Genomic DNA, 19,713 nt, shown 5'->3' with positions numbered 1-19,713 from the left:
AGTGCTGAGGGAGTGGGCACTGTCAGAGGGTCAGTGCTGAGGGAGTGGGCACTCTCAGAGGGTCAGTGGTGACGGAGCGGACACTGTCAGAGGGACAGTGCTGAGGGAGTGCCGCACTGTCAGAGGGTCAGCGCTGAGGGAGTGCCGCACTGTCGGACGGTCAGCACTGAGGGAGTGGGCACTGTCGGAGGGTCAGTGCTGAGGGAGCGGACACTGTCAGAGGGTCAGCGCTGAGGGAGTGTGCACTGTCGGAGGGTCAGTGCTGAAGGAGTGGGCACTGTTGGAGTGTCAGTGCTGAGGCAGCGAGCACTGTCGGACGATCAGAGCTGAGGGAATGCCGCACTGTCAGAGGGTCAGTGTTGAGGTAATGCCGCACTGACAGAGGGTCAACGCAGAGGGAGTGGGCACTGTTGGAGGGTCAGTGCTGAGGGAGTGGGCACTGTTGGAGTGTCAGTGCTGAGGCAGCAGGCACTGTCGGACGATCAGAGCTGAGGGAATGCCGCACTGTCAGAGGGTCAGTGTTGAGGTAGTGCCGCACTGTCAGAGGGTCAACGCTGAGGGAGTGGGCACTGTTGGAGGGTCAGAGCTGAGGGTGTGCCGCATTGTCAGAGGGTCAGTGTTGAGGGAGCGGGCACTGTCAGAGGGTCAGCGCTGAGGCAGTGCCGCACTATCAGAGAGTCAACGCTGAGGGAGTGGGCACTGTCGGAGGGTCAGTGTTGAGGGAGCAGGCACTGTCGGAGGGTCAGTGCTGAGGGAGTGCCGCACTGTCAGAGGGTCACTGCTAAGGGAGTGGGCCCTGTCGGAGGGTCAGTGCTGAGGGAGTGGGCACTGTCGGAGGGTCAGTGTTGAGGGAGCAGGCACTGTCGGAGGGTCAGTGCTGAGGGAGTGCTGCACTGTCGGAGGGTCACTGCTAAGGGAGTGGGCCCTGTCGGAGGGTCAGTGCTGAGGGAGTGGGCACTGTCGGAGGGTCAGTGCTGAGGGAGCAGGCACTGTCAGAGGGTCAGTGCTGAGGGATCAGGCACTGTTGGAGGGTCAGTGCTGGGGGAGTGGGCACCGTCGGAGGGTCAGCACTGAGGGTGCGCTGCACTGTCGGAGGGTCAGTGCTGAGGGAGTGGGCACTGTCAGAGGGTCAGTGCTGACGGAGCGGACACTGTCAGAGGGACAGTGCTGAGGGTGTGCCGCACTGTCAGAGGGTCAGTGCTGAGGGAGTGTCGCACTGTCGGACGGTCAGCACTGAGGGAGTGGGCACTGTCAGAGGGTCAGCGCTGAGGGAGCGGACACTTTCAGAGGGTCAGCGCTGAGGGAGTGGGCACTGTCGGAGGGTCAGAGCTGAGGGAGTAGACACTGTTGGACAGTCAGCGCTGAGGGAGCGCCGCACTGTCAGAGAGTCAGTGCTGAGGGAGCGGGCACTGTCGGAGGGTCAGAGCTGAGGGAGTAGACACTGTTGGACAGTCAGCGCTGAGGGAGCGCCGCACTGTCAGAGGGTCAGTGCTGAGGGAGCGGGCACTGTCGGAGGGTCAGTGTTGAGGGAGCAGGCACTGTCGGAGGGTCAGTGCTGAGGGAGTGCCGCACTGTCAGAGGGTCAACGGTGAGGGAGTGCTGCACTGTCGGAGGGTCACTGCTAAGGGAGTGGGCCCTGTCGGAGGGTCAGTGCTGAGGGAGTGGGCACTGTCGGAGGGTCAGTGCTGAGGGAGCAGGCACTGTCAGAGGGTCAGTGCTGAGGGATCAGGCACTGTTGGAGGGTCAGTGCTGGGGGAGTGGGCACCGTCGGAGGGTCAGCACTGAGGGTGCGCTGCACTGTCGGAAGGTCAGTGCTGAGCGAGTGGGCACTGTCAGAGGGTCAGTGCTGACAGAGCGGACACTGTCAGAGGGACAGTGCTGAGGGAGTGCCGCACTGTCAGAGGGTCAGTGCTGAGGGAGTGTCGCACTGTCGGACGGTCAGCACTGAGGGAGTGGGCACTGTCAGAGGGTCAGCGCTGAGGGAGCGGACACTTTCAGAGGGTCAGCGCTGAGGGAGTGGGCACTGTCGGAGGGTCAGAGCTGAGGGAGTAGACACTGTTGGACAGTCAGCGCTGAGGGAGCGCCGCACTGTCAGAGGGTCAGTGCTGAGGGAGCGGGCACTGTCGGAGGGTCAGTGCTGAAGAAGTGCCGAACTGTCGGAGGGTCAGTGCTGAGGAAGCGGGCACTGTTAGAGGGTCAGTCCTGAGGGAGCGGGCGCTGTTGGATGGTGAGTGCTGTGGGAGCGCTGCACTGTCGGATGGTCAGCACTGAGGGAGTGGGCACTGTCGGAGGGTCAGCGCTGAGGGAGCGGACACTGTCAGAGGGTCAGCGCTGAGGGAGTGTCGCACTGTCGGACGGTCAGCACTGAGGGAGTGGGCACTGTCGGAGGGTCAGCGCTGAGGGAGCGGACACTGTCAGAGGGTCAGCGCTGAGGGAGTGGGCACTGTCGGAGGGTCAGAGCTGAGGGAGTAGACATTGTTGGACAGTCAGCGCTGAGGGAGTGCCGAACTGTCGGAGGGTCAGTGCTGAGGAAGCGGGCACTGTTAGAGGGTCAGTCCTGAGGGAGCGGGCGCTGTTGGATGGTGAGTGCTGAGGGAGCGCTGCACTGTCAGTGGGTCAGCGCTGAGGGAGTGGACACTGTTGGACAGTCAGCGCTGTGGGAGCACCGCACTGTCGGAGGGTCAGTGCTGAGGGAGTGCCGCACTGTCGGAGGGTCAGTGCTGAAGGAGTGCCGAACTGTCGGAGGGTCAGTGCTGAGGGAGTGGGCACTGTTAGAGGGTCAGTTCTGAGGGAGCGGACACTGTTGGAGGGTCAGTGCTGAGGGAGCAACGTACAGTCGGAGGGTCAGTGCTGAGGGAGTGCCGCACTGTCAGAGGATCAGTGCTGAGGGAGCACCGCATTGTCGGAGGATCAGTGCTGAGGGAGTGCCGCACTGTCAGAGGATCAGTGCTGAAGGAGCGGGCACTGACGGAGAGTCACCGCTAAGGGAGCGCTGCACTGTCGGAGGGTCAGCACTGAGGGAGCGTTGCACTGTCAGAGGGTCAGTGCTGAGGGAGTGGGCACTATTGGAAGGTTAGTGCTGAGGGAGCGTTGTACTGTAGGAGGGTCAGTGCTGAGGGAGCGTTGCACTGTCAGAGGGTCAGTGCTGCAGGAGCGAGCACTGTAAGAGAGTAAATGCTGAGGGAGTGGGCACTGTCGGAAGGTCAGTGCTGAGGGAGTGGGCATTGTTGGAGGGTCAGAGCTGAGGGTGTGCCGCACTGTCGGAGGGTCAGTGCTGAGGGAGTGGGCACTGTTGGAGTGTCAACGCTGAGGGAGTGCTGCATTGTCAGAGGGTCAGTGTTGAGGGAGCGGGCACTGTCAGAGGGTCAGCGCTGAGGCAGTGCCGCACTGTCAGAGAGTCAACACTGAGGGAGTGGGCACTGTCGGAGGGTCAGTGTTGAGGGAGCAGGCACTGTCGGAGGGTCAGTGCTGAGGGATCAGGCACTGTTGGAGGGTCAGTGCTGGGGGAGTGGGCACCGTCGGAGGGTCAGCACTGAGGGAGCGCCGCACTGTCAGAGGGTCAGTGCTGAGGGAGTGGGCACTGTCAGAGGGTCAATGCTGAAGGAGCGCCGCACTGTCAGAGGGTCAGTGCTGAGGGATTGGGCACTGTCAGAAGGTCAATGCTGAAGGAGCGCCGCACTGTCGGAGGGTCAGTGCTGAGGGAGTGGGCACTGTCAGAGGGTCAGTGCTGAGGGAGTGCTGCACTGTTGGCGGGTCAGTGTTGAGGGAGTGGGCACTGTTGGAGGGTCAGTGCTGAGGGAGCAGGCCCTGTCGGAGGGTCAGCGCAGAGGGAGTGCCACACTGTCAGAGGGTCAGTGCTGAAAGAGCGCCGCACTGTCGGAGGGTCAGTGCTGAGGGAGTGCCGCACTGTCGGAGGGTCAGTGCTGAGGGAGGGCCGGATGAGGGAGGAGTGATGGGAATATTGCTGGGGTATCAGTGCTGAACTCTCTGATTGAGTTCGTCGTGGTGCAGCCGATATGATCGAAGTTCGAGTGGACTTTGTTTTCACTGCTGTGCAGTTGTGGTACTTTAAAGTGGCTGGTTGGTGTGCGGCCAGCACCTTCAGGTTTCAGAGCTGGCGGAGGATGGCTGGTGTGTGTACACCCAGTGGGGTAAAACAGGGGGTATACCAGAGGAAATCCTCAAATACTTGGAAACCAATGTGCTGTTTGTGCAGCTGCTGTGAACATTGGATGTCTAGGACTGGCTCAGATTTGCTACTTTCCCATTTCCAATGTGAAGATTGTTTCCCTTGTTGGGACAGACAAACAGCTTTGTAGGATTTAACACAGGCTGAGGGGAATGTTTGGTCACAGCCTAATTGCTCTGCCTTTGCTTCCTGCCCTTAGATTGGAGTGTTGCAGTATGCAGAGACAGTGGTTCATGAGTTCAGTCTGGGCGAACACAAGACTGCGCGGGAAGTGGTGGAGGCTGCCAGAAATATCAGTCGCCAGGGCGGCCGGGAGACCAAGACAGCAATGGCAGTGAAAGTGGCCTGGTAAATAGCAGCTTTATTCACCATCCCATTACAGTTACCCATGTGATGGGGATCCACTCACAGCCTGGCCTGCTTACACAGTTCTGGGGCTGTACACAGAACAGGTTCAGTACGTCTGGGACAGCACACCCTAATCATTCCCATACACTGAGAGTGTGCACCCTATAGTCTCCCATACACCGAGAGTGTGCACCCTATAGTCTCCCATACACCGAGAGAGTGCACCCTATAGTCTCCCATACACTGAGAGAGCGCACCCTAATCATTCCCATGCACTGAGAGTGTGCACCCTATAGACTCCCAAACACCGAGAGAGTGCACCCTATGGTCTCCCATACACCAAGAGAGTGCACCCTATAGTCTCCCATACACCGAGAGAGTGCACCCTATAGTCTCCTATACCCCAAGAGAGTGCAACCTATAGACTCCCATAGACCAAGAGAGTGCACCCTATAGTCTCCTATACCCCAAGAGTGTGCACCCTACAGACTCCCATAGACCGAGAGTGTGCACCCTATAGTCTCCCATATGCCAAGAGAGTGCACCCTATAGACTCCCATACCCCAAGAGAGTGCACACTATAGTCTCCCATATACCGAGTGCACACTATAGACTCCCATACACTGAGAGAGTGCACCCTATAGACTCCCATACACCGAGAGTGCACCCTATAGTCTCCTATACACCGAGAAGTGCACCCTACAGACTCCCATACTCCGAGAGGGTGCACCCTATAGACTCCCATACACCGAGCGTGTACCCTATAGTCTCCCATACACTGAGAGAGCACCCTATCCTGTCCCATTCACCAAGGGAGTGCACCCTACAGAATCCATACACTAAGAGAGTGCACCAGTGAATTGGACGGTATTGGTCAGGGGAGGGGATGATGATGGTTGGGAGGACAATTTGGTGGGGGAGGCGGTGATGGTGGGGGAAGGGTGATGATGGGGAGGAGGGGCTGTTGGTGGGGAAGGAGGTGACGTGGGGAGGAGGGGATGATGGTGGGGAGGGGTTGATGGTGGGGGAGTGGGTGATGGTGGGGAGGAGAGGGTGATGGTGGAGGAGGGGGTGATGGTGGTGAAGGAGGGTGTGATGGTGGTGAAGGAGGGGGTGATGGTGGGGAGGAGGGGGTGATGGTGAGGGAAGGGGGTGTGATGGAGGAGGAGGGGGTGATGGTGGGGGAGGAGGTGATTGTGGGGAGGAGGGAGTAATGGTGGTGAGGAGGGTGTAATGGTGTGGAGGAGGGGATAATGGTGGGAGAGGAGGGGGTGATGGTGGGGGAGGAGGATGTGATAGTGGGGGAGGAGGGTGTAATGGTGGGGAGGAGATGATTGTGGGGAGAAGGGGGTAATGGTGGGGAGGAGGGGGTGATGGTGGGTGAGAAGGGGGTGATGGTGGGGGAGGAAGGGGTGATGGTGGGTGAGAAGGGGGTGATGGTGGGGGAGGAGGGGGTGATGGTGGTGAGGAGGATGTGATGTTGGGGGAGGAGGGGGTGATGGTGGTGAGGAGGGTGTGATGTTGGGGGAAGAGGGGGTGATGGTGGGGGAGGAGGTGATTGTGGGGAGGAGGGGGTGATGGTGGTGAAGAGGGGGCAATGGTGAGGGAGGAGGTGATTGTGGGGAGGAGTTGATTGTGGGGAGGAGGGTGTGATGTTGGAGGAGGAGGGGGTGATGGTGGGGGAGAAGCGGGTAATGGTGGGGGAGGGGGGTGATGCTGGGGGAGGAGGTGAAGAGGGGGTGATGGTGGTGGTCATTCGGGGAGTAGCGGCGACCTGTCGATCTCTCGGAGTTACTCTTGCTCCTGGTGCCCTGACCGGGGTGTGTGTGTGTGTGGGTAGGGGGCGGGGGGCGAGGTGCTGTGCTAACAGCTGCTGATGTTTGTGCCTATTTACAGTCCCTCACTAACTCGGACGTTTTCTGTCCTTTGAGTGTGGTTATTCTGCAGCCTGCCATCACTAGCTATGCACTGGTAACACTGACCCTGTCAGCAACGGTTGACAGCCTTAGAAAGAGCTTATTCATCAGCTGAAAGAACATAACAAGCACCCAAAACATTTTACACAAAGCCCTCTTCTCAGTCACACGTCCACACTGCTGATAAAAATAGGACAGCCACTTCATGTGTTGATGCTGTGATTCTGTTCATAATTGGCCTTGTGTCACCCGTCAACTTTCCTGATCGACTGGTTATTTTTCTGAATTTGATGCTCAATAAAGTGAGGCATTTTAATTTTGGAGAATAGATCATTTTGAGCATTCTTGTCAGAATCAAGCAGTCCCCTAGTTACAGATTAAAGTCCCTCTCTGCTGTCCCCATCATAACAGCAATTGATTTAGGAATACCCAGAGGGCGTTCAGCCCCTCAGGCTGACACTACCATGCGGATATGATTAGATTACTTACAGTGTGGAAACAGGCCTTTCGGCCCAACAAGTCCACACTGGCCCACCCCACCCATACCCCTTACCTAACACTACAGGCAATTTAGCACGGCCAATTCACCTGGCCCACACATCTTTGGACTGTGGGAGGAAACCGGAGCACCTGGAGGAAACCCACGCAGACACGGGGAGAACGTGCAAACTCCACACAGTCTGTCGCCTGAGGTGGGAATTGAACCCGGGTCTCTGGCGCTGTGAGGCAGCAGTGCTAACCACCGTGCCGCCACTTAGTTAAAAATCACACAGCACCAGGTTATAGTCCAAGAGGTTTATTTGGAAGCACTAGCTTTCGGAGCGACGCTCCTTCATCAGGTGGTTGTGGAGAATAAGATTGTAAGACACAGAATTCACAGCAAAGGCTTACAGTGTGATGTAATTGCAATTGTATATTGAAAAAGACCAGGATTGTTTGTTAAGTCTCTCTTCTTTTAGAATGACCATGTTGGGTTTCAGTTCTTTTATATGTAATTCACCAAACCTTTTTTATAAGTTACATTCTCAAGTGCACTTTAACACTTGGTGTCATGTCGGCCCAAATAAGGTGTGGAAGGTATGTTCTTAGGAGATCTGACCCTACAGATGCCCTTCAACCCCCTTGTTAGTTAAGAATCTAGCTATCCCTGCCTTTAAAGTATGTAATGACTCAGCCTCCGCTGTCCTTTGGGGAATAGATTTTTAGGAATAATAGTTCACAGAAAAAAAACTTTGTCATCAACTGCACTTTGACATTGAAACTGGGTCCAGGAGTTGAGGTCCATTTCACAACGCCCAACATCCTTTCAACATCCACCCCTGTTAACTGAGGTCAACTCCCTTTCAACACTCCCAGGACAAGTACAGCACAGGGTTACATCCAGTGTAAAGCTCTCTCTACTTTTAAACTGAAAGGAAATCTGGCTCCGCATTGTCTCAGGTCAAATGCTCCCAGGAACAGGGGCAGCACGGGGTTAGATGGACCAAAGGGTCTGTTTCCATGCTGTACATCTCTATGACACTATAGCGTTCTCTACACTTTCCCCATCAATCACTCCCAGGACAGGGACAGCATGGGGTTAGATACAGAGTAAAGCTCCTTCTACACTATCCCCATCAAACACTCCCAGAACAGGGACAGCACGGGGTTAGATACAGAATAAAGCTCCCTCTACACTGTCCCCCCATCAAACACTCCCAGGGACAGGGACAGCATGGGGTTAGATACAGAGTAAAGCTCCCTCTACACTGTCCCCCCATCAAACCCTCCCAGGGCAGGTAGAGCATGGGTCATTGGAATGGGTGTCAGTATGTTCCTGAAGTTCTGAACTGAAGTGAGCTTTGTGATGACTGCAGTAGTTTTGTTTTTGTTTCTGCAGCTCTGAGGCCTTCAGTCCAGAACGTGGCGGGCGAGAAGGAGCTACAAAAGTTATGGTTGTTGTGACAGATGGAGAATCTCACGATGGCGTGGAGCTCCGTGACGCACTTGCTGAGTGTGAGAAGCGTAACATCAGTCGCTATGCCATTGCAGTAAGTGATTTGCTATTAAACAGCCAACAACCGGGTCGTACAGGGGACAGGCTGCATTGCAAGTGAGATTTCTCACACTCGGGTCTCATTGTTTATACATCCTCATCCTCTTTTCTCCCTCCCACTCCTACTCCGGGATTAGCTGGTTTCCGCTATAGGCATTGCCTAACCATTCCGTATACAAGTGAGTTCCACGTTCTGATCCCTCGTTTGGGTGACAGAGTTCCCCATTGGGATGCTTTTGTGGGTATTTTATATTTTACAGACCCTCAGATTGGTCCCTCCTCCGCTGCCCAGAGTTGCTCTCCATCCCCCTGCATCTACGTGTAGAGAGGCTCTGGGTTTGAACCCTTTCACCATTTTATAACTTGTTGGAAAAATGGGGACAATTCTCACCAGCTTAGAGACGGGCAGAGGTATTAACCAGGCAGGCAAACATGAAGACTGCAGACGCTGGAAACCAGAGTTTAGATCAGAGTGGTCTGGAAAAGCACAGCAGGTCAGGCAGCATCCGAGGAGCAGGAAAATCGATGTTTTGGGCAAAAGCCCTTCATCAGGAATGAAGGCAGGAAGCCTCCAGGGTGGAGTGATAAATGGGAGGGAGGTGGGGCTGGGGAGAAGGTAGCAAAGAGTACCATAGGTGAATGGGGGTGGGAATGGAGGTGATAGGTCAGAGAGGAGGGTGGAGTGGATAGGTGGGGAAGGAAGATTGCAGGTAGGACAGGTCATGGGGACAGTGCTGAGCTGGAAGGTTGGAACTGGGGTGAGGTGGGGGGAGGGGAAATGAGGAAACTGGTGAAGTCCACATTGATGCCCTGGGGTTGAAATGTTCCGAGGCAGAAGATTAGATATTAATCAGCACGGTTACTTAGCTGGTTGGTTGCATTTTGCTTTGCATTTGGTAATGCTCCTGAGAGAGTGGCTCAGTGGTTAGCACTGCTGCCTCACTGCTCCAGGGACCCGAGTTCAATTCCAGCCTCAGGCAACTGACTGTGTGGAGCTCGCACCTTCTCTCTGTGTCTGCGTGGGTTTCCTCCTACAGTCCAAATCTGTGCAGCTTGGCCATGTTAAATTGCCCCGTAGTGTCCAGGGATGTGCAATCTAGGTGTGTTAGACATGGGAAATACAGTGTTAGTGGGATAGGAGGGGGTGGGGCTGAAAGGCCTGCTTCCACACTGAATGGGTTCCGTGGCCCACATGTATGTCACTGTGTAACCCAAGGTTCCTCTTGCAGGTTCTGGGTCATTACATCCGGAGACGCAAAGACACAGAGACCTTTATAAAGGAGATCAAATTTATCGCCAGTGACCCTGACGAGAAACATTTCTTCAATGTAAGCGATGAGGCAGCATTAAACGATATCGTAGATGCTTTGGGAGACAGGATATTTGGGTTAGAAGGTAATGGCCATATGCTATTATTTAACCTTTCAAACTAACACCCTAAATCCTTTCAATCATTTCATCCAGCTGCGTGCTGACAGTGTGACCCAGGGTTCGAGCTGGGAAAGGTTTCTGAGTGACAGTGTTACAAGCTGGATTCACATCAATAAAGATACAGAGTCAAGATGAGAGTGGTGCTGGAAAAGCACAGCAGCTCAGGCAGCATCCGAGGAGCAGGAGAATCGCCGTTTAAGGCAAAAGCTCTTCACTGAAACGTGGATTCTCCTGCTCCTCAGATGCTGCCTGACTGACTGTGCTTTTCCAGCACCACACTCTCAACTCTGATCTCCAGCATCTGCACTCCTCACTGTCTCCTCATCAATAGAGATACAGCCAGTAGCACAGGGAGCTGGGGGGACAGGGGGTACTGAGTGACAGTGTGAGGGAGCTGGATTAACATCGGTAAAGATACAGTCAGTGACACAGGGCGCTGAGGGGAGAGGGGTTACTGAGTGGCAGTGTGAGGGAGCAGGATTAACATCAGTAGAAATACAGTCAGTAACACAAGGAGCTGGGGGGACAGGGGTTACTGAGTGACAGTGTGAGGGAGCTGATTAACATCGGTAAAGATACAGTCAGTAACAGAGGGCATGGGGGAAGGAAAGGGGTTACTGACTGACAGTGTGAGGGAGCTGGATTAACATCGGTAAAGATACAGTCAGTAACAGAGGGAGCTGGGGGGAAAGTGGTTACTGAGTGACAGTGAGAGGGAACTGGATTAACATCAGTAAAGATACAGTCAGTAACACAAGGAGCTGGGGGTAGGGGGTTGCTGAGTGACAGTGTGAGGGAGCTGGATTAACATCAGTAGAGATACAGTCAGTAACACAGGGCACTAAGGGAGGGAGAGGGGTTACTGAGTGACAGTGTGAGGGAGCTGGATTAACATCGGTAAAGATACAGTCAGTAACAGAGGGAGCTGGGGGGAGAGGGGTTACTGAGTGACAGTGTGAGGGAGCTGGATTAACATCAGTAAAGATACAGTCAGTAACACAGGGAGCTGAGGGGACAGGGGTTACTGAGTGACAGTGAGAGGCATCTGGATTAACATCAGTAAAGATACAGTCAGTAACACAGGGCTCTGGGGAGGCAGGGGTTACTGAGTGACAGTGTGAGGGAACTGGATTAACATCAGTAAAGATACAGTCAGTAACACAAGGAGCTGGGGGTAGGGGGTTGCTGAGTGACAGTTTGAGGGAGCTGGATTAATATCAGTAGAGATACAGTCAGTAACTGGGGGGACAGGGGTTACTCAGTGACAGTGGGAGGGAGCTGAATTAACATCAGTAAAGATACAGTCAGTAACACAGGGCACTAAGGGAGGGAGACGGGTTACTGAGTGACAGTGTGAGGGAGCTGGATTAACATCAGTAAAGATACAGTCAGTAACAGAGGGAGCTAGGGGGAGAGGGGTTACTGAGTGACAGTGTGAGGATGCTGGATTAACATCGGTAAAAATACAGTCAGTAACAGAGGGAGCTGGGGGACAGGGGTTACTGAGGGACAGTGTGAAGGAGCTGGATTAACATCAGTATGGATACAGTCAGTAACACAGGGTGCTGGGGTAGGAGAGGGGTTACTGAGTGACAGTGTGAGGGAGCTGGATTAACATCAGTAGGGATACAGTCAGTAACACAGGGAGCTGGGGACAGGGGTTACTGAGTGACAGTGTGAGGGAGCTGGATTAACATCAGTAAAGATACAGTCAGTAACACAGGGTGCTGGGGGGACAGGGGTTACTGAGTGACATTGAGAGGGATCTGGATTAACATCAGTAAAGATACAGTCAGTAACACAGGGCTCTGGGGGGACAGGGGTTACTGAGTGACAGTGTGAGGGAACTGGATTAACATCAGTAAAGATACAGTCAGTAACACAAGGAGCTGGGGGTAGGGGGTTGCTGAGTGACAGTGTGAGGGAGCTGGATTAATATCAGTAGAGATACAGTCAGTAACTGGGGGGACAAGGGTTACTCAGTGACAGTGGGAGGGAGCTGAATTAACATCAGTAAAGATACAGTCAGTAACACAGGGCACTAAGGAGGGAGAGGGGTTACTGAGTGACAGTGTGAGGGAGCTGGATTAACATCAGTAAAGATACAGTCAGTAACAGAGAGAGCTAGGGGGAGAGGGGTTACTGAGTGACAGTGTGAGGGAGCTGGATTAACATCAGCCAGAGATACACAGTCAGTAACACAGGGCACTAAGGGAGGGAGAGGGTTACTGAGTGACAGTGTGAGGGAGCTGGATTAACATCAGTAAAGATACAGTCAGTAACAGAGGGAGCTGGGGGACAGGGGTTACTGAGTGACAGTGTGAGGGAGCTGGATTAACATCAGTATGGATACAGTCAGTAACACAGGGTGCTGGGGTAGGAGAGGGGTTACTGAGTGACAGTGTGAGCGAGCTGGATTAACATCAGTAAAGATACAGTCAGTAACACAGGGAGCTGAGGGGACAGGGGTTACTGAGTGACAGTGAGAGGGATCTGGATTAACATCAGTAAAGATACAGTCAGTAACACAGGGCTCTGGGGGGACAGGGGTTACTGAGTGACAGTGTGAGGGAGCTGGATTAACATCAGTAAAGATACAGTCAGTAACACAGGGCCCTGGGGGGGAGAGGGGTTACTGAGTGACAGTGTGAGGGAGCTGGATTAACATCAGTAAAGATACAGTCAGTAACACAGGGCTCTGGGGTATGAGAGGGATTACTGAGTGACAGTGTGAGGGAGCTGGATTAACATCAGTAGAGATACAGTCAGTAACACAGGGCCCTGGGGGGAGAGGGGTTACTGAGTGACAGTGTGAGGGAGCTGGATTAACATCAGTAAAGATACAGTCAGTAACACAGGGCTCTGGGGTCGGAGAGGGATTACTGAGTGACAGTGTGAGGGAGCTGGATTAACATCAGTAAAGATACAGTCAGTAACACAGGGAGCTGGGTGGAGAGGGGTTACTGAGTGACAGTGTGAGGGAGCTGGATTAACATCAGTAGAGATACAGTCAGTAACAGAGGGAGCTGGGTGGAGAGGGGTTACTGAGTGACAGTGTGAGGATGCTGGATTAACATCAGTAGAGATACAGTCAGTAACAGAGGGAGCTGGGTGGAGAGGGGTTACTGAGTGACAGTGTGAGGATGCTGGATTAACATCAGTAGGGATATAGCCAGTAACACAGGGCTATGGGAGGAGTGGTTTGAATTAACCCCCTAAAACAAATGTTGCTATTTGCAGATTGACCTGAATTTATCTAGTTTGACTCAGATTGGATGCACGTCTGTTTGATCCTGATTATGTCTGACCCCTCTGTTTCTCTCTCAATTCTATCCAGGAACAATTCAGCAAAACGAAAGCTCGTTTGAGTTGGAAATGTCACAGGCAGGATTTTCAGCCCATGTTCTGGAGGTAAGCAATGAGTTTGACGTCTGCTATAGCCGTTGTATTGGTGATGAGCAGGAACAGGAGATATTCCCCAATTCCAAGCTGTTCCAGTACAGTTACAACACTTGCATCTACTTCAAAATATGGAAAATTGCCCAGGTATGTCCTGTGCATAACAAGTAGGACAAATCCAACCCGACCAATTACTGCCCTATTAATCTCCTGTTGATCATCAGTAAAGTAATGGAAAGTTTCATCAACAGTGCTGTGAAGCAGCACCCACTCAGTTACACCTAGTTTGGATTCTGCTAGGCCCACTCAGCTCCTGATCTCACTACAGCCCTGGTTCAAACATGGACAAAAGAGCTGAATTCCAGAGGGGAGGGGGTAGTGACAGCCCTTGACATCCAGGCTGCATTCAACAGAATGTAGCATCAAGCAGCCTGGGCAAAACTGGAATCAATGGGTATCGGGGGCAAGATCTGCACTGGTTGGAGTCATACATAGGTAGATGGTTGTGGTTATTGGAGATCAGTCATCTCAGCTCCAGGATATCTCTGCAGGAGTTTTTCAGGGGAGTGCCCTAGACCCAACCATCTTCAGCTGCTTCATCAATGACCTTCCCTACATCGTAAGGTGAGAAGTTTGAAAGTTTGCCAATGATTGCACCATGTTCAGCACCATTCACGATTCCTCAGACACCAAAGCAATCCACATTGAAATGCAACAAGGTCTGGACAATATTTAGATTTGGGCTGACAAGTGGCAAGTAACATTCCCACCATACAATGTCATACTATGACCATCACCAATAAGAGACAATCTAACAACTGCCCCTGAACATTCAATGGTGTTACCATCACTGAATTCCACTCCCCCACCTCCCCCCCCAAAAAAAACAACATTCATGGGGTTATCAGTGACAAGAAACTCAACTGGACTCACTACATAAACATAGTGGTCACAAGAGCAGGTCAGAGGCTTGGAATACTGAGTAACTCACCTTCTGAGTCCCCAAAGCCTGTCCACCATCTACAAGGTACAAGTCAGGGGTGTGGGGGAATACTCCCCACTTGCCCTGGATGAGGGCAGCCCCAACAACACTCAAGAAGCTCAATGCCATCCAGGAGAGAGCAACCCACTTGTTTGGCACCACATCCAGAAGCATCTGCTCCCTCCACCTCCAACGCTCAGTCGCAGCAGTGTGTACTGTCTACAAGATACACTGCAGCAATTCACCAGAAATCCTCATACAACACCTTCCAAACCCAAGACCACTTCCATCTAGAAGGGTGAGGGTAGCAGATATATGGAAACACCACCACCTTCAAGTTCCTCTCCAAGCCAGTTCCCCATCCTGACTTGGGAATATATCGCTGTTTCTTCACTGTTGCTGGATCAAGACCCTGGGATTCTTTCTCCATAAGAGTATTGTGGGTCAACTCACAGCAGGCAGCTCATCCCCATCTTCTCCAGGGGCAACTAGAGTCAAGCAGTAAATGCTGGGCCCACCCAGTGACACCCACATCCCAGAAAATGAATGAAAGCTAAAAATATAACAAAAAATTCTACTCCTGCCAGTGAGTGAGGGAGAACTTGTACCGGATCAAAGCTACAAACCAGTGAAGGAGTGAACTTGAAGACCCGTGGGTTAGGAGTGAATGTTTGGAGTTATTTACTCCAGAGGGCTGTGAATGCTCAGTTGCTGAATGTATGTTTTGTGGTACTTGGGAACTGAAAGACATTGAGTTGGGCAGAAATGTGGTTTTGATGTTGGAGATCAGACTAGATATTATTGAATGGCGTAGCAAGCTGAAGGGACTTAGTGAGCCAGTCCCGGTCCTTGTTCCTATGTCCTTGTGTTCCATATTACTGTGCTCATCTATTTGTTTAAAATTGGGATGTAAGGAATGAAGAGGGAGGGATAGAATTAATCAGAAAGTCCCTCTCTTCATTGCCAGTGAAGGTGAACTGTGTAGCTAGGCAGGATCAGAGAATGAGTTCCCCAATAATTAAAGCGATGGAGTCTGATAGAGTCATCAAGTTCAGCATCACTCACTTCTACTGCTAACTAAGGCCATAGATGTGGGGCGGTCCAAACAAGTGAAAGCTCATTGGAGCTGGAAATATCTTGGACAGGAATTTCAGTGCGTGTTCATCTTCAATGAGATCAAGGTCGATCTAATATCTCCAACTCAACTCTCATGCCTTTCCCTCATAATTACTTGGTTCCCTTCCTGATAAAGATCCTGTCTATTTCAGCCTTGAATATGGTTAGCATCCCAGCTTTGGCAGTACCTTTTCATAATACACCCCACAGATTCACTACCTTCTGACAGGAAAACAAATCTACCTTATCTCTGTTGTAATTGGGTGACCTCTCATTCTGAGGGGATCCCCTCTGGTTCTAGATTCTTCCAGAAGGGGGATTAATCTCTCCACATCTACCCTGTCAATCTGCTAAGAATCTTGCATGTTTCAATAAAGTCCCCTGTCTTTCTTCTACATTGCAATGAGTACAGGCCCAACATATCCAACCTCTCCTCGTAAGAAAATCCCTCTATTCCCCGGATCAACCTGGTAAACTTCCAATGCTTGTATAAGGAGGCCAGACACTGTTCACACTGTTCTAGGTATAGCTTAAACAGTGCCTTTTATAGTTTTAACAAGACTTCCCTATTTTTATACTCCATTCCATTTGCAATAAAAGTTAACATTTCACTTGTCTTCTCAATGACCCAGTGAACTTGGATGTTAGATTTTTGTAACGAACCACTTGGGAAAGTGTGCTTATTCTTGAACTCAACTATTCCTGAGATTGCCACTGATGTGAATGATTTAATCACACAATCCTTTATTTACCTGTCTGGCGATATATAATTAACAACAAAAAAACACTGACCAGGTTCCTCTACTCGGAATAACTGCGAACAAAGATAAAGCAAGTTGGTTCAGTCAGTATCATCTTGGCATTACTTACAAAGCGGTGAAGGAGACAACAACTTATTACCTTCAGTCTGTGCCAGGGCTATTTGACCACAAAGGCTGATGGGAGCCCTAGGATTTTGGCTTTACAGGTATCTTGGGGCTGTGAGTTAAACAGGGATCTGGGTTGAACAGAAATCTGGGTTTAACGGGGATCTGGGATTAGATAAGATTCCCTTCCAGCCCAACAAGTCCACACCGACCCTCTGAACAGTAACCCACCCAGACCCATTTTCCTATCCCAGACATTGGTTCAGCCACATTTAGAACACTGTGTACAGTTCTGTCGCCACATTACCAAAAGGATGTGGACACTTTGGAGAGGGTGCAGAGAAGGTTTACGAGGATGTTGCCTGGTATGGAAGGTGCTAGCTATGGAGAGAGGTTGAGTAGGTTAAGATTGTTTTCATTAGAAAAAAGGAGATTGAAGGGGGACCTGACAGAGGCCTACAAAATCATGAAGAGTATGGACAGGGTAGATGGAGATAGGGTTTTTCCCAGGGTGAAGGATTCAATAACGAGAGGTCACACTTTCATGGTGAGAGGTGGTAAATTTAAGGGGGATACATGCGGCAAGTACTTGACAAAGAGGGTGGTGGGTATTTGGAACACGTTGCCAGCAGAGGTGGTAGAGGCAGGCACGGTAGATTCATTTAAGATGCGTCTGGACAGATGCATGAGTAGGTGGGGTGTAGAGGGATACAGACGTTTAGGAATTGACCGACAGGTTTAGACAGCGGATTTGGATCGGCTCAGGCTTGGAGGGCCGAAGGGCCTGTTCCTGGGCTGTAAATTTTCTTTGTTCTTTATTCCTATATTTACCCCTGACTAACATGGTGAATTGGCCATGCTAAATTGCCCGTAGTGTTAGGTAAGGGGTAAATGTAGGGGTATGGGTGGGTTGCGCTTTGGCGGGTCAGTGTGGACTTGTTGGGCCGAAGGGCCTGTTTCCACACTGTAAGTAATCTAATCTAATCTAATCAACACACCTAACACTATGGGCAATTTAGCTTTGGCCAATTCATCTAACCTGCACATATTTGGATTGTGGGAGGAAACTGGAGCAAACCCACACAGACATGGGGAGAACATGCAAACACCACACAGTCACCCAAGGCAGGAATTGAACCTGGGTCTCTGGCATTGTGAGGTAGCAATGCTAACCACTGAGACATTGTGCTGCCCCAACAGACACCCCATCAGAGATCTGGGTTTAACAGAGATCAGGCATTAATGGGGATCTGGGATTAACAGGGATCTGGGATTAACAGGGATCTGGGATTAACAGATATCTGGGTTTAACAGGGATCTGGGATTAACAGTGATCTGGGTTTAATAGGGATCTGGAATTAACAGTGATCTGGGTTTAATTTGAATCTAGGTTTAATAGGGATCTGGAATTAACAGGAATCTGGGATTAACAGGGATCTGGGTTTAATGGGGATCTGGGTTTAATGGGGATCTGGGATTAACAGTGATCTGGATTTAATAGGGATCTGGGATTAACAGGGATCTGGGTTTAATGGGGATCTGGGTTTAATGGGTATCTGGATTAACAGTGATCTGGGTTTAATGGAGATCTGGGTTTAATGGGGATTTGGGTTTAATGGGGATCTGAGTTTAATAGAGATCTGGGTTTAATGGGAATCTGGGATTAACTGGGATCTGGGTTTAATGGGGATCTGGGATTAATGGAGATCTGGGATTAACAGAGATCTGGGATTAACAGGGATCTGGGTTTAATGGAGATCTGGGATTAACAGGGATCTGGGATTAACTGGGATCTGGGTTTAATGGGGATCTGGGATTAACTGGGATCTGAGTTTAATGGAGATCTGGGATTAAAGGAGATCTGGGATTAACAGGGATCTGGGATTAACAGGGATCTGGGTTTAATGGGGATCTGGGATTAACGGGGATCTGGGTTTAATGGGGATCTGGGTTTAATGGGGATCTGGATTAACAGGGATCTGGGATTAACTGGGATCTGGGTTTATTGTGGAAAAAGGGATTAACAGGGATCTGGGTTTAATGGGGATCTGGGATTAACAGGGATCTGGGTCTAATGGGGATCTGGGATTAACGGGGATCTAAGATTAACAGGGATCTGGGTTTAATGGGGATCTGGGATTAACAGGGATCTGGGATTAACTGGGATCTGGGTTTAATGTGGAACTGGGTTTAATGGGGATCTGGGATTAACAGGCATCTGGGTTTAATGGGGATCTGGGTTTAACAGGGATCTGGGATTAATAGGGATCTGGGATTAACAGCGATCTGGGATTAACTGGGATCTGGGATTAACAGGGATCTGGGTTTAATGGGAATCTGGGTTTAATGGGAATCTGGGATTAACAGGGATCTGTGTTTAATGGGGATCTGGGATTAACAGGGATTAACAGGGTTGTGGGTTTAATGGGAATCTGGATTAACAGGGATCTGGGTTTAATGGGGATCTGGGATTAACAGGGATCTGGGATTCACTGGGATCTGGGTTTAATTGGGATCTGGGATTAATGGAGATCTGGGATTAACGGAGATCTGGGATTAACAGGGATCTGGGATTAACAGGGATCTGGGATTAATGGGGATCTGGGATTAACAGGGATCTGGGTTTAATGGGGATCTGGATTAACAGGGATCTGGGTTTAATGTGGATCTGGGTTTAATGGGAATCTGGGATTAACTGAGATCTGGGTTTAATGGGGATTTGGGATTAATGGAGATCTGGGATTAACAGAGATCTGGGATTAACAGGGATCTGGGTTTAATGGGGATCTGGGATTAACGAGGATCTGGGTTTAACACTGCTTGCTGTTGATTTGGAAGCACAGGGAGCATAGCTGGGATTGACTGGGATAGCATTCGGAGCTCAGGGAGATGAGCTGGGATAGACCGGGATAGAGTTGGGGTACAGGGAGGTGAGCTGGGATAGACCGGGATAGAGTTGGGGCACAGGGAGATGAGCTGGGATAGACCGGGATAGAGTTGGGGTACAGAGAGGGGAGCTGGGATAGACTGGGATAGAGTTGGGGTACAGCGAGATGAGCTGGGATAGACCGGGGTAGAGTTGGGGTACAGAGAGGTGAGCTGGGATAGACCGGGGTAGAGTTGGGGTACAGCGAACTGAGCTGGGATAGACCGGGATAGAGTTGGGGTATAGTGAGGCGAGCTGGGATAGACCGGGATAGAGTTGGGGTACAGCGAGGTGAGCTGGGATAGACCGGAATAGAGTTGGGGTACAGGGAGATGAGCTGGGATAGACCGGGGTAGAGTTGGGGTACAGCGAGGTGAGCTAGGATAGACCGGGATAGAGTTGGGGTACAGGGAGGTGAGCTGGGATAGACCGGGGTAGAGTTGGGGTACAGCGAAATGAGCTGGGATAGACTGGGGTAGAGTTGGGGTACAGAGAGGTGAGCTGG

At 51.5% G+C, this 19,713-nt stretch overlaps 1 protein-coding gene across 1 annotated transcript in view; it reads left to right on the top strand.

The window, feature by feature from the left end:
- The window catches only part of itga10 (integrin, alpha 10), a 98,837-nt gene that overhangs the window by 12,380 nt on the left and 66,744 nt on the right, over window positions 1–19,713 (top strand). Inside the window, exons 6-9 of the mRNA XM_060820620.1 lie at window positions 4,389–4,537; window positions 8,333–8,483; window positions 9,718–9,883; window positions 13,257–13,330. Coding sequence (XP_060676603.1) covers window positions 4,389–4,537; window positions 8,333–8,483; window positions 9,718–9,883; window positions 13,257–13,330 — 540 coding nt within the window. The remainder of the gene's footprint in view (window positions 1–4,388; window positions 4,538–8,332; window positions 8,484–9,717; window positions 9,884–13,256; window positions 13,331–19,713) is intronic.

Source organism: Hemiscyllium ocellatum, chromosome 50 (genome assembly GCF_020745735.1).
Source record: "Hemiscyllium ocellatum isolate sHemOce1 chromosome 50, sHemOce1.pat.X.cur, whole genome shotgun sequence".
NCBI classification, from domain to species: Eukaryota; Metazoa; Chordata; class Chondrichthyes; order Orectolobiformes; family Hemiscylliidae; genus Hemiscyllium; species Hemiscyllium ocellatum.
Note: the sequence above shows the minus strand (reverse complement) of the source record. Positions and strands in the feature narration are given on the sequence as shown.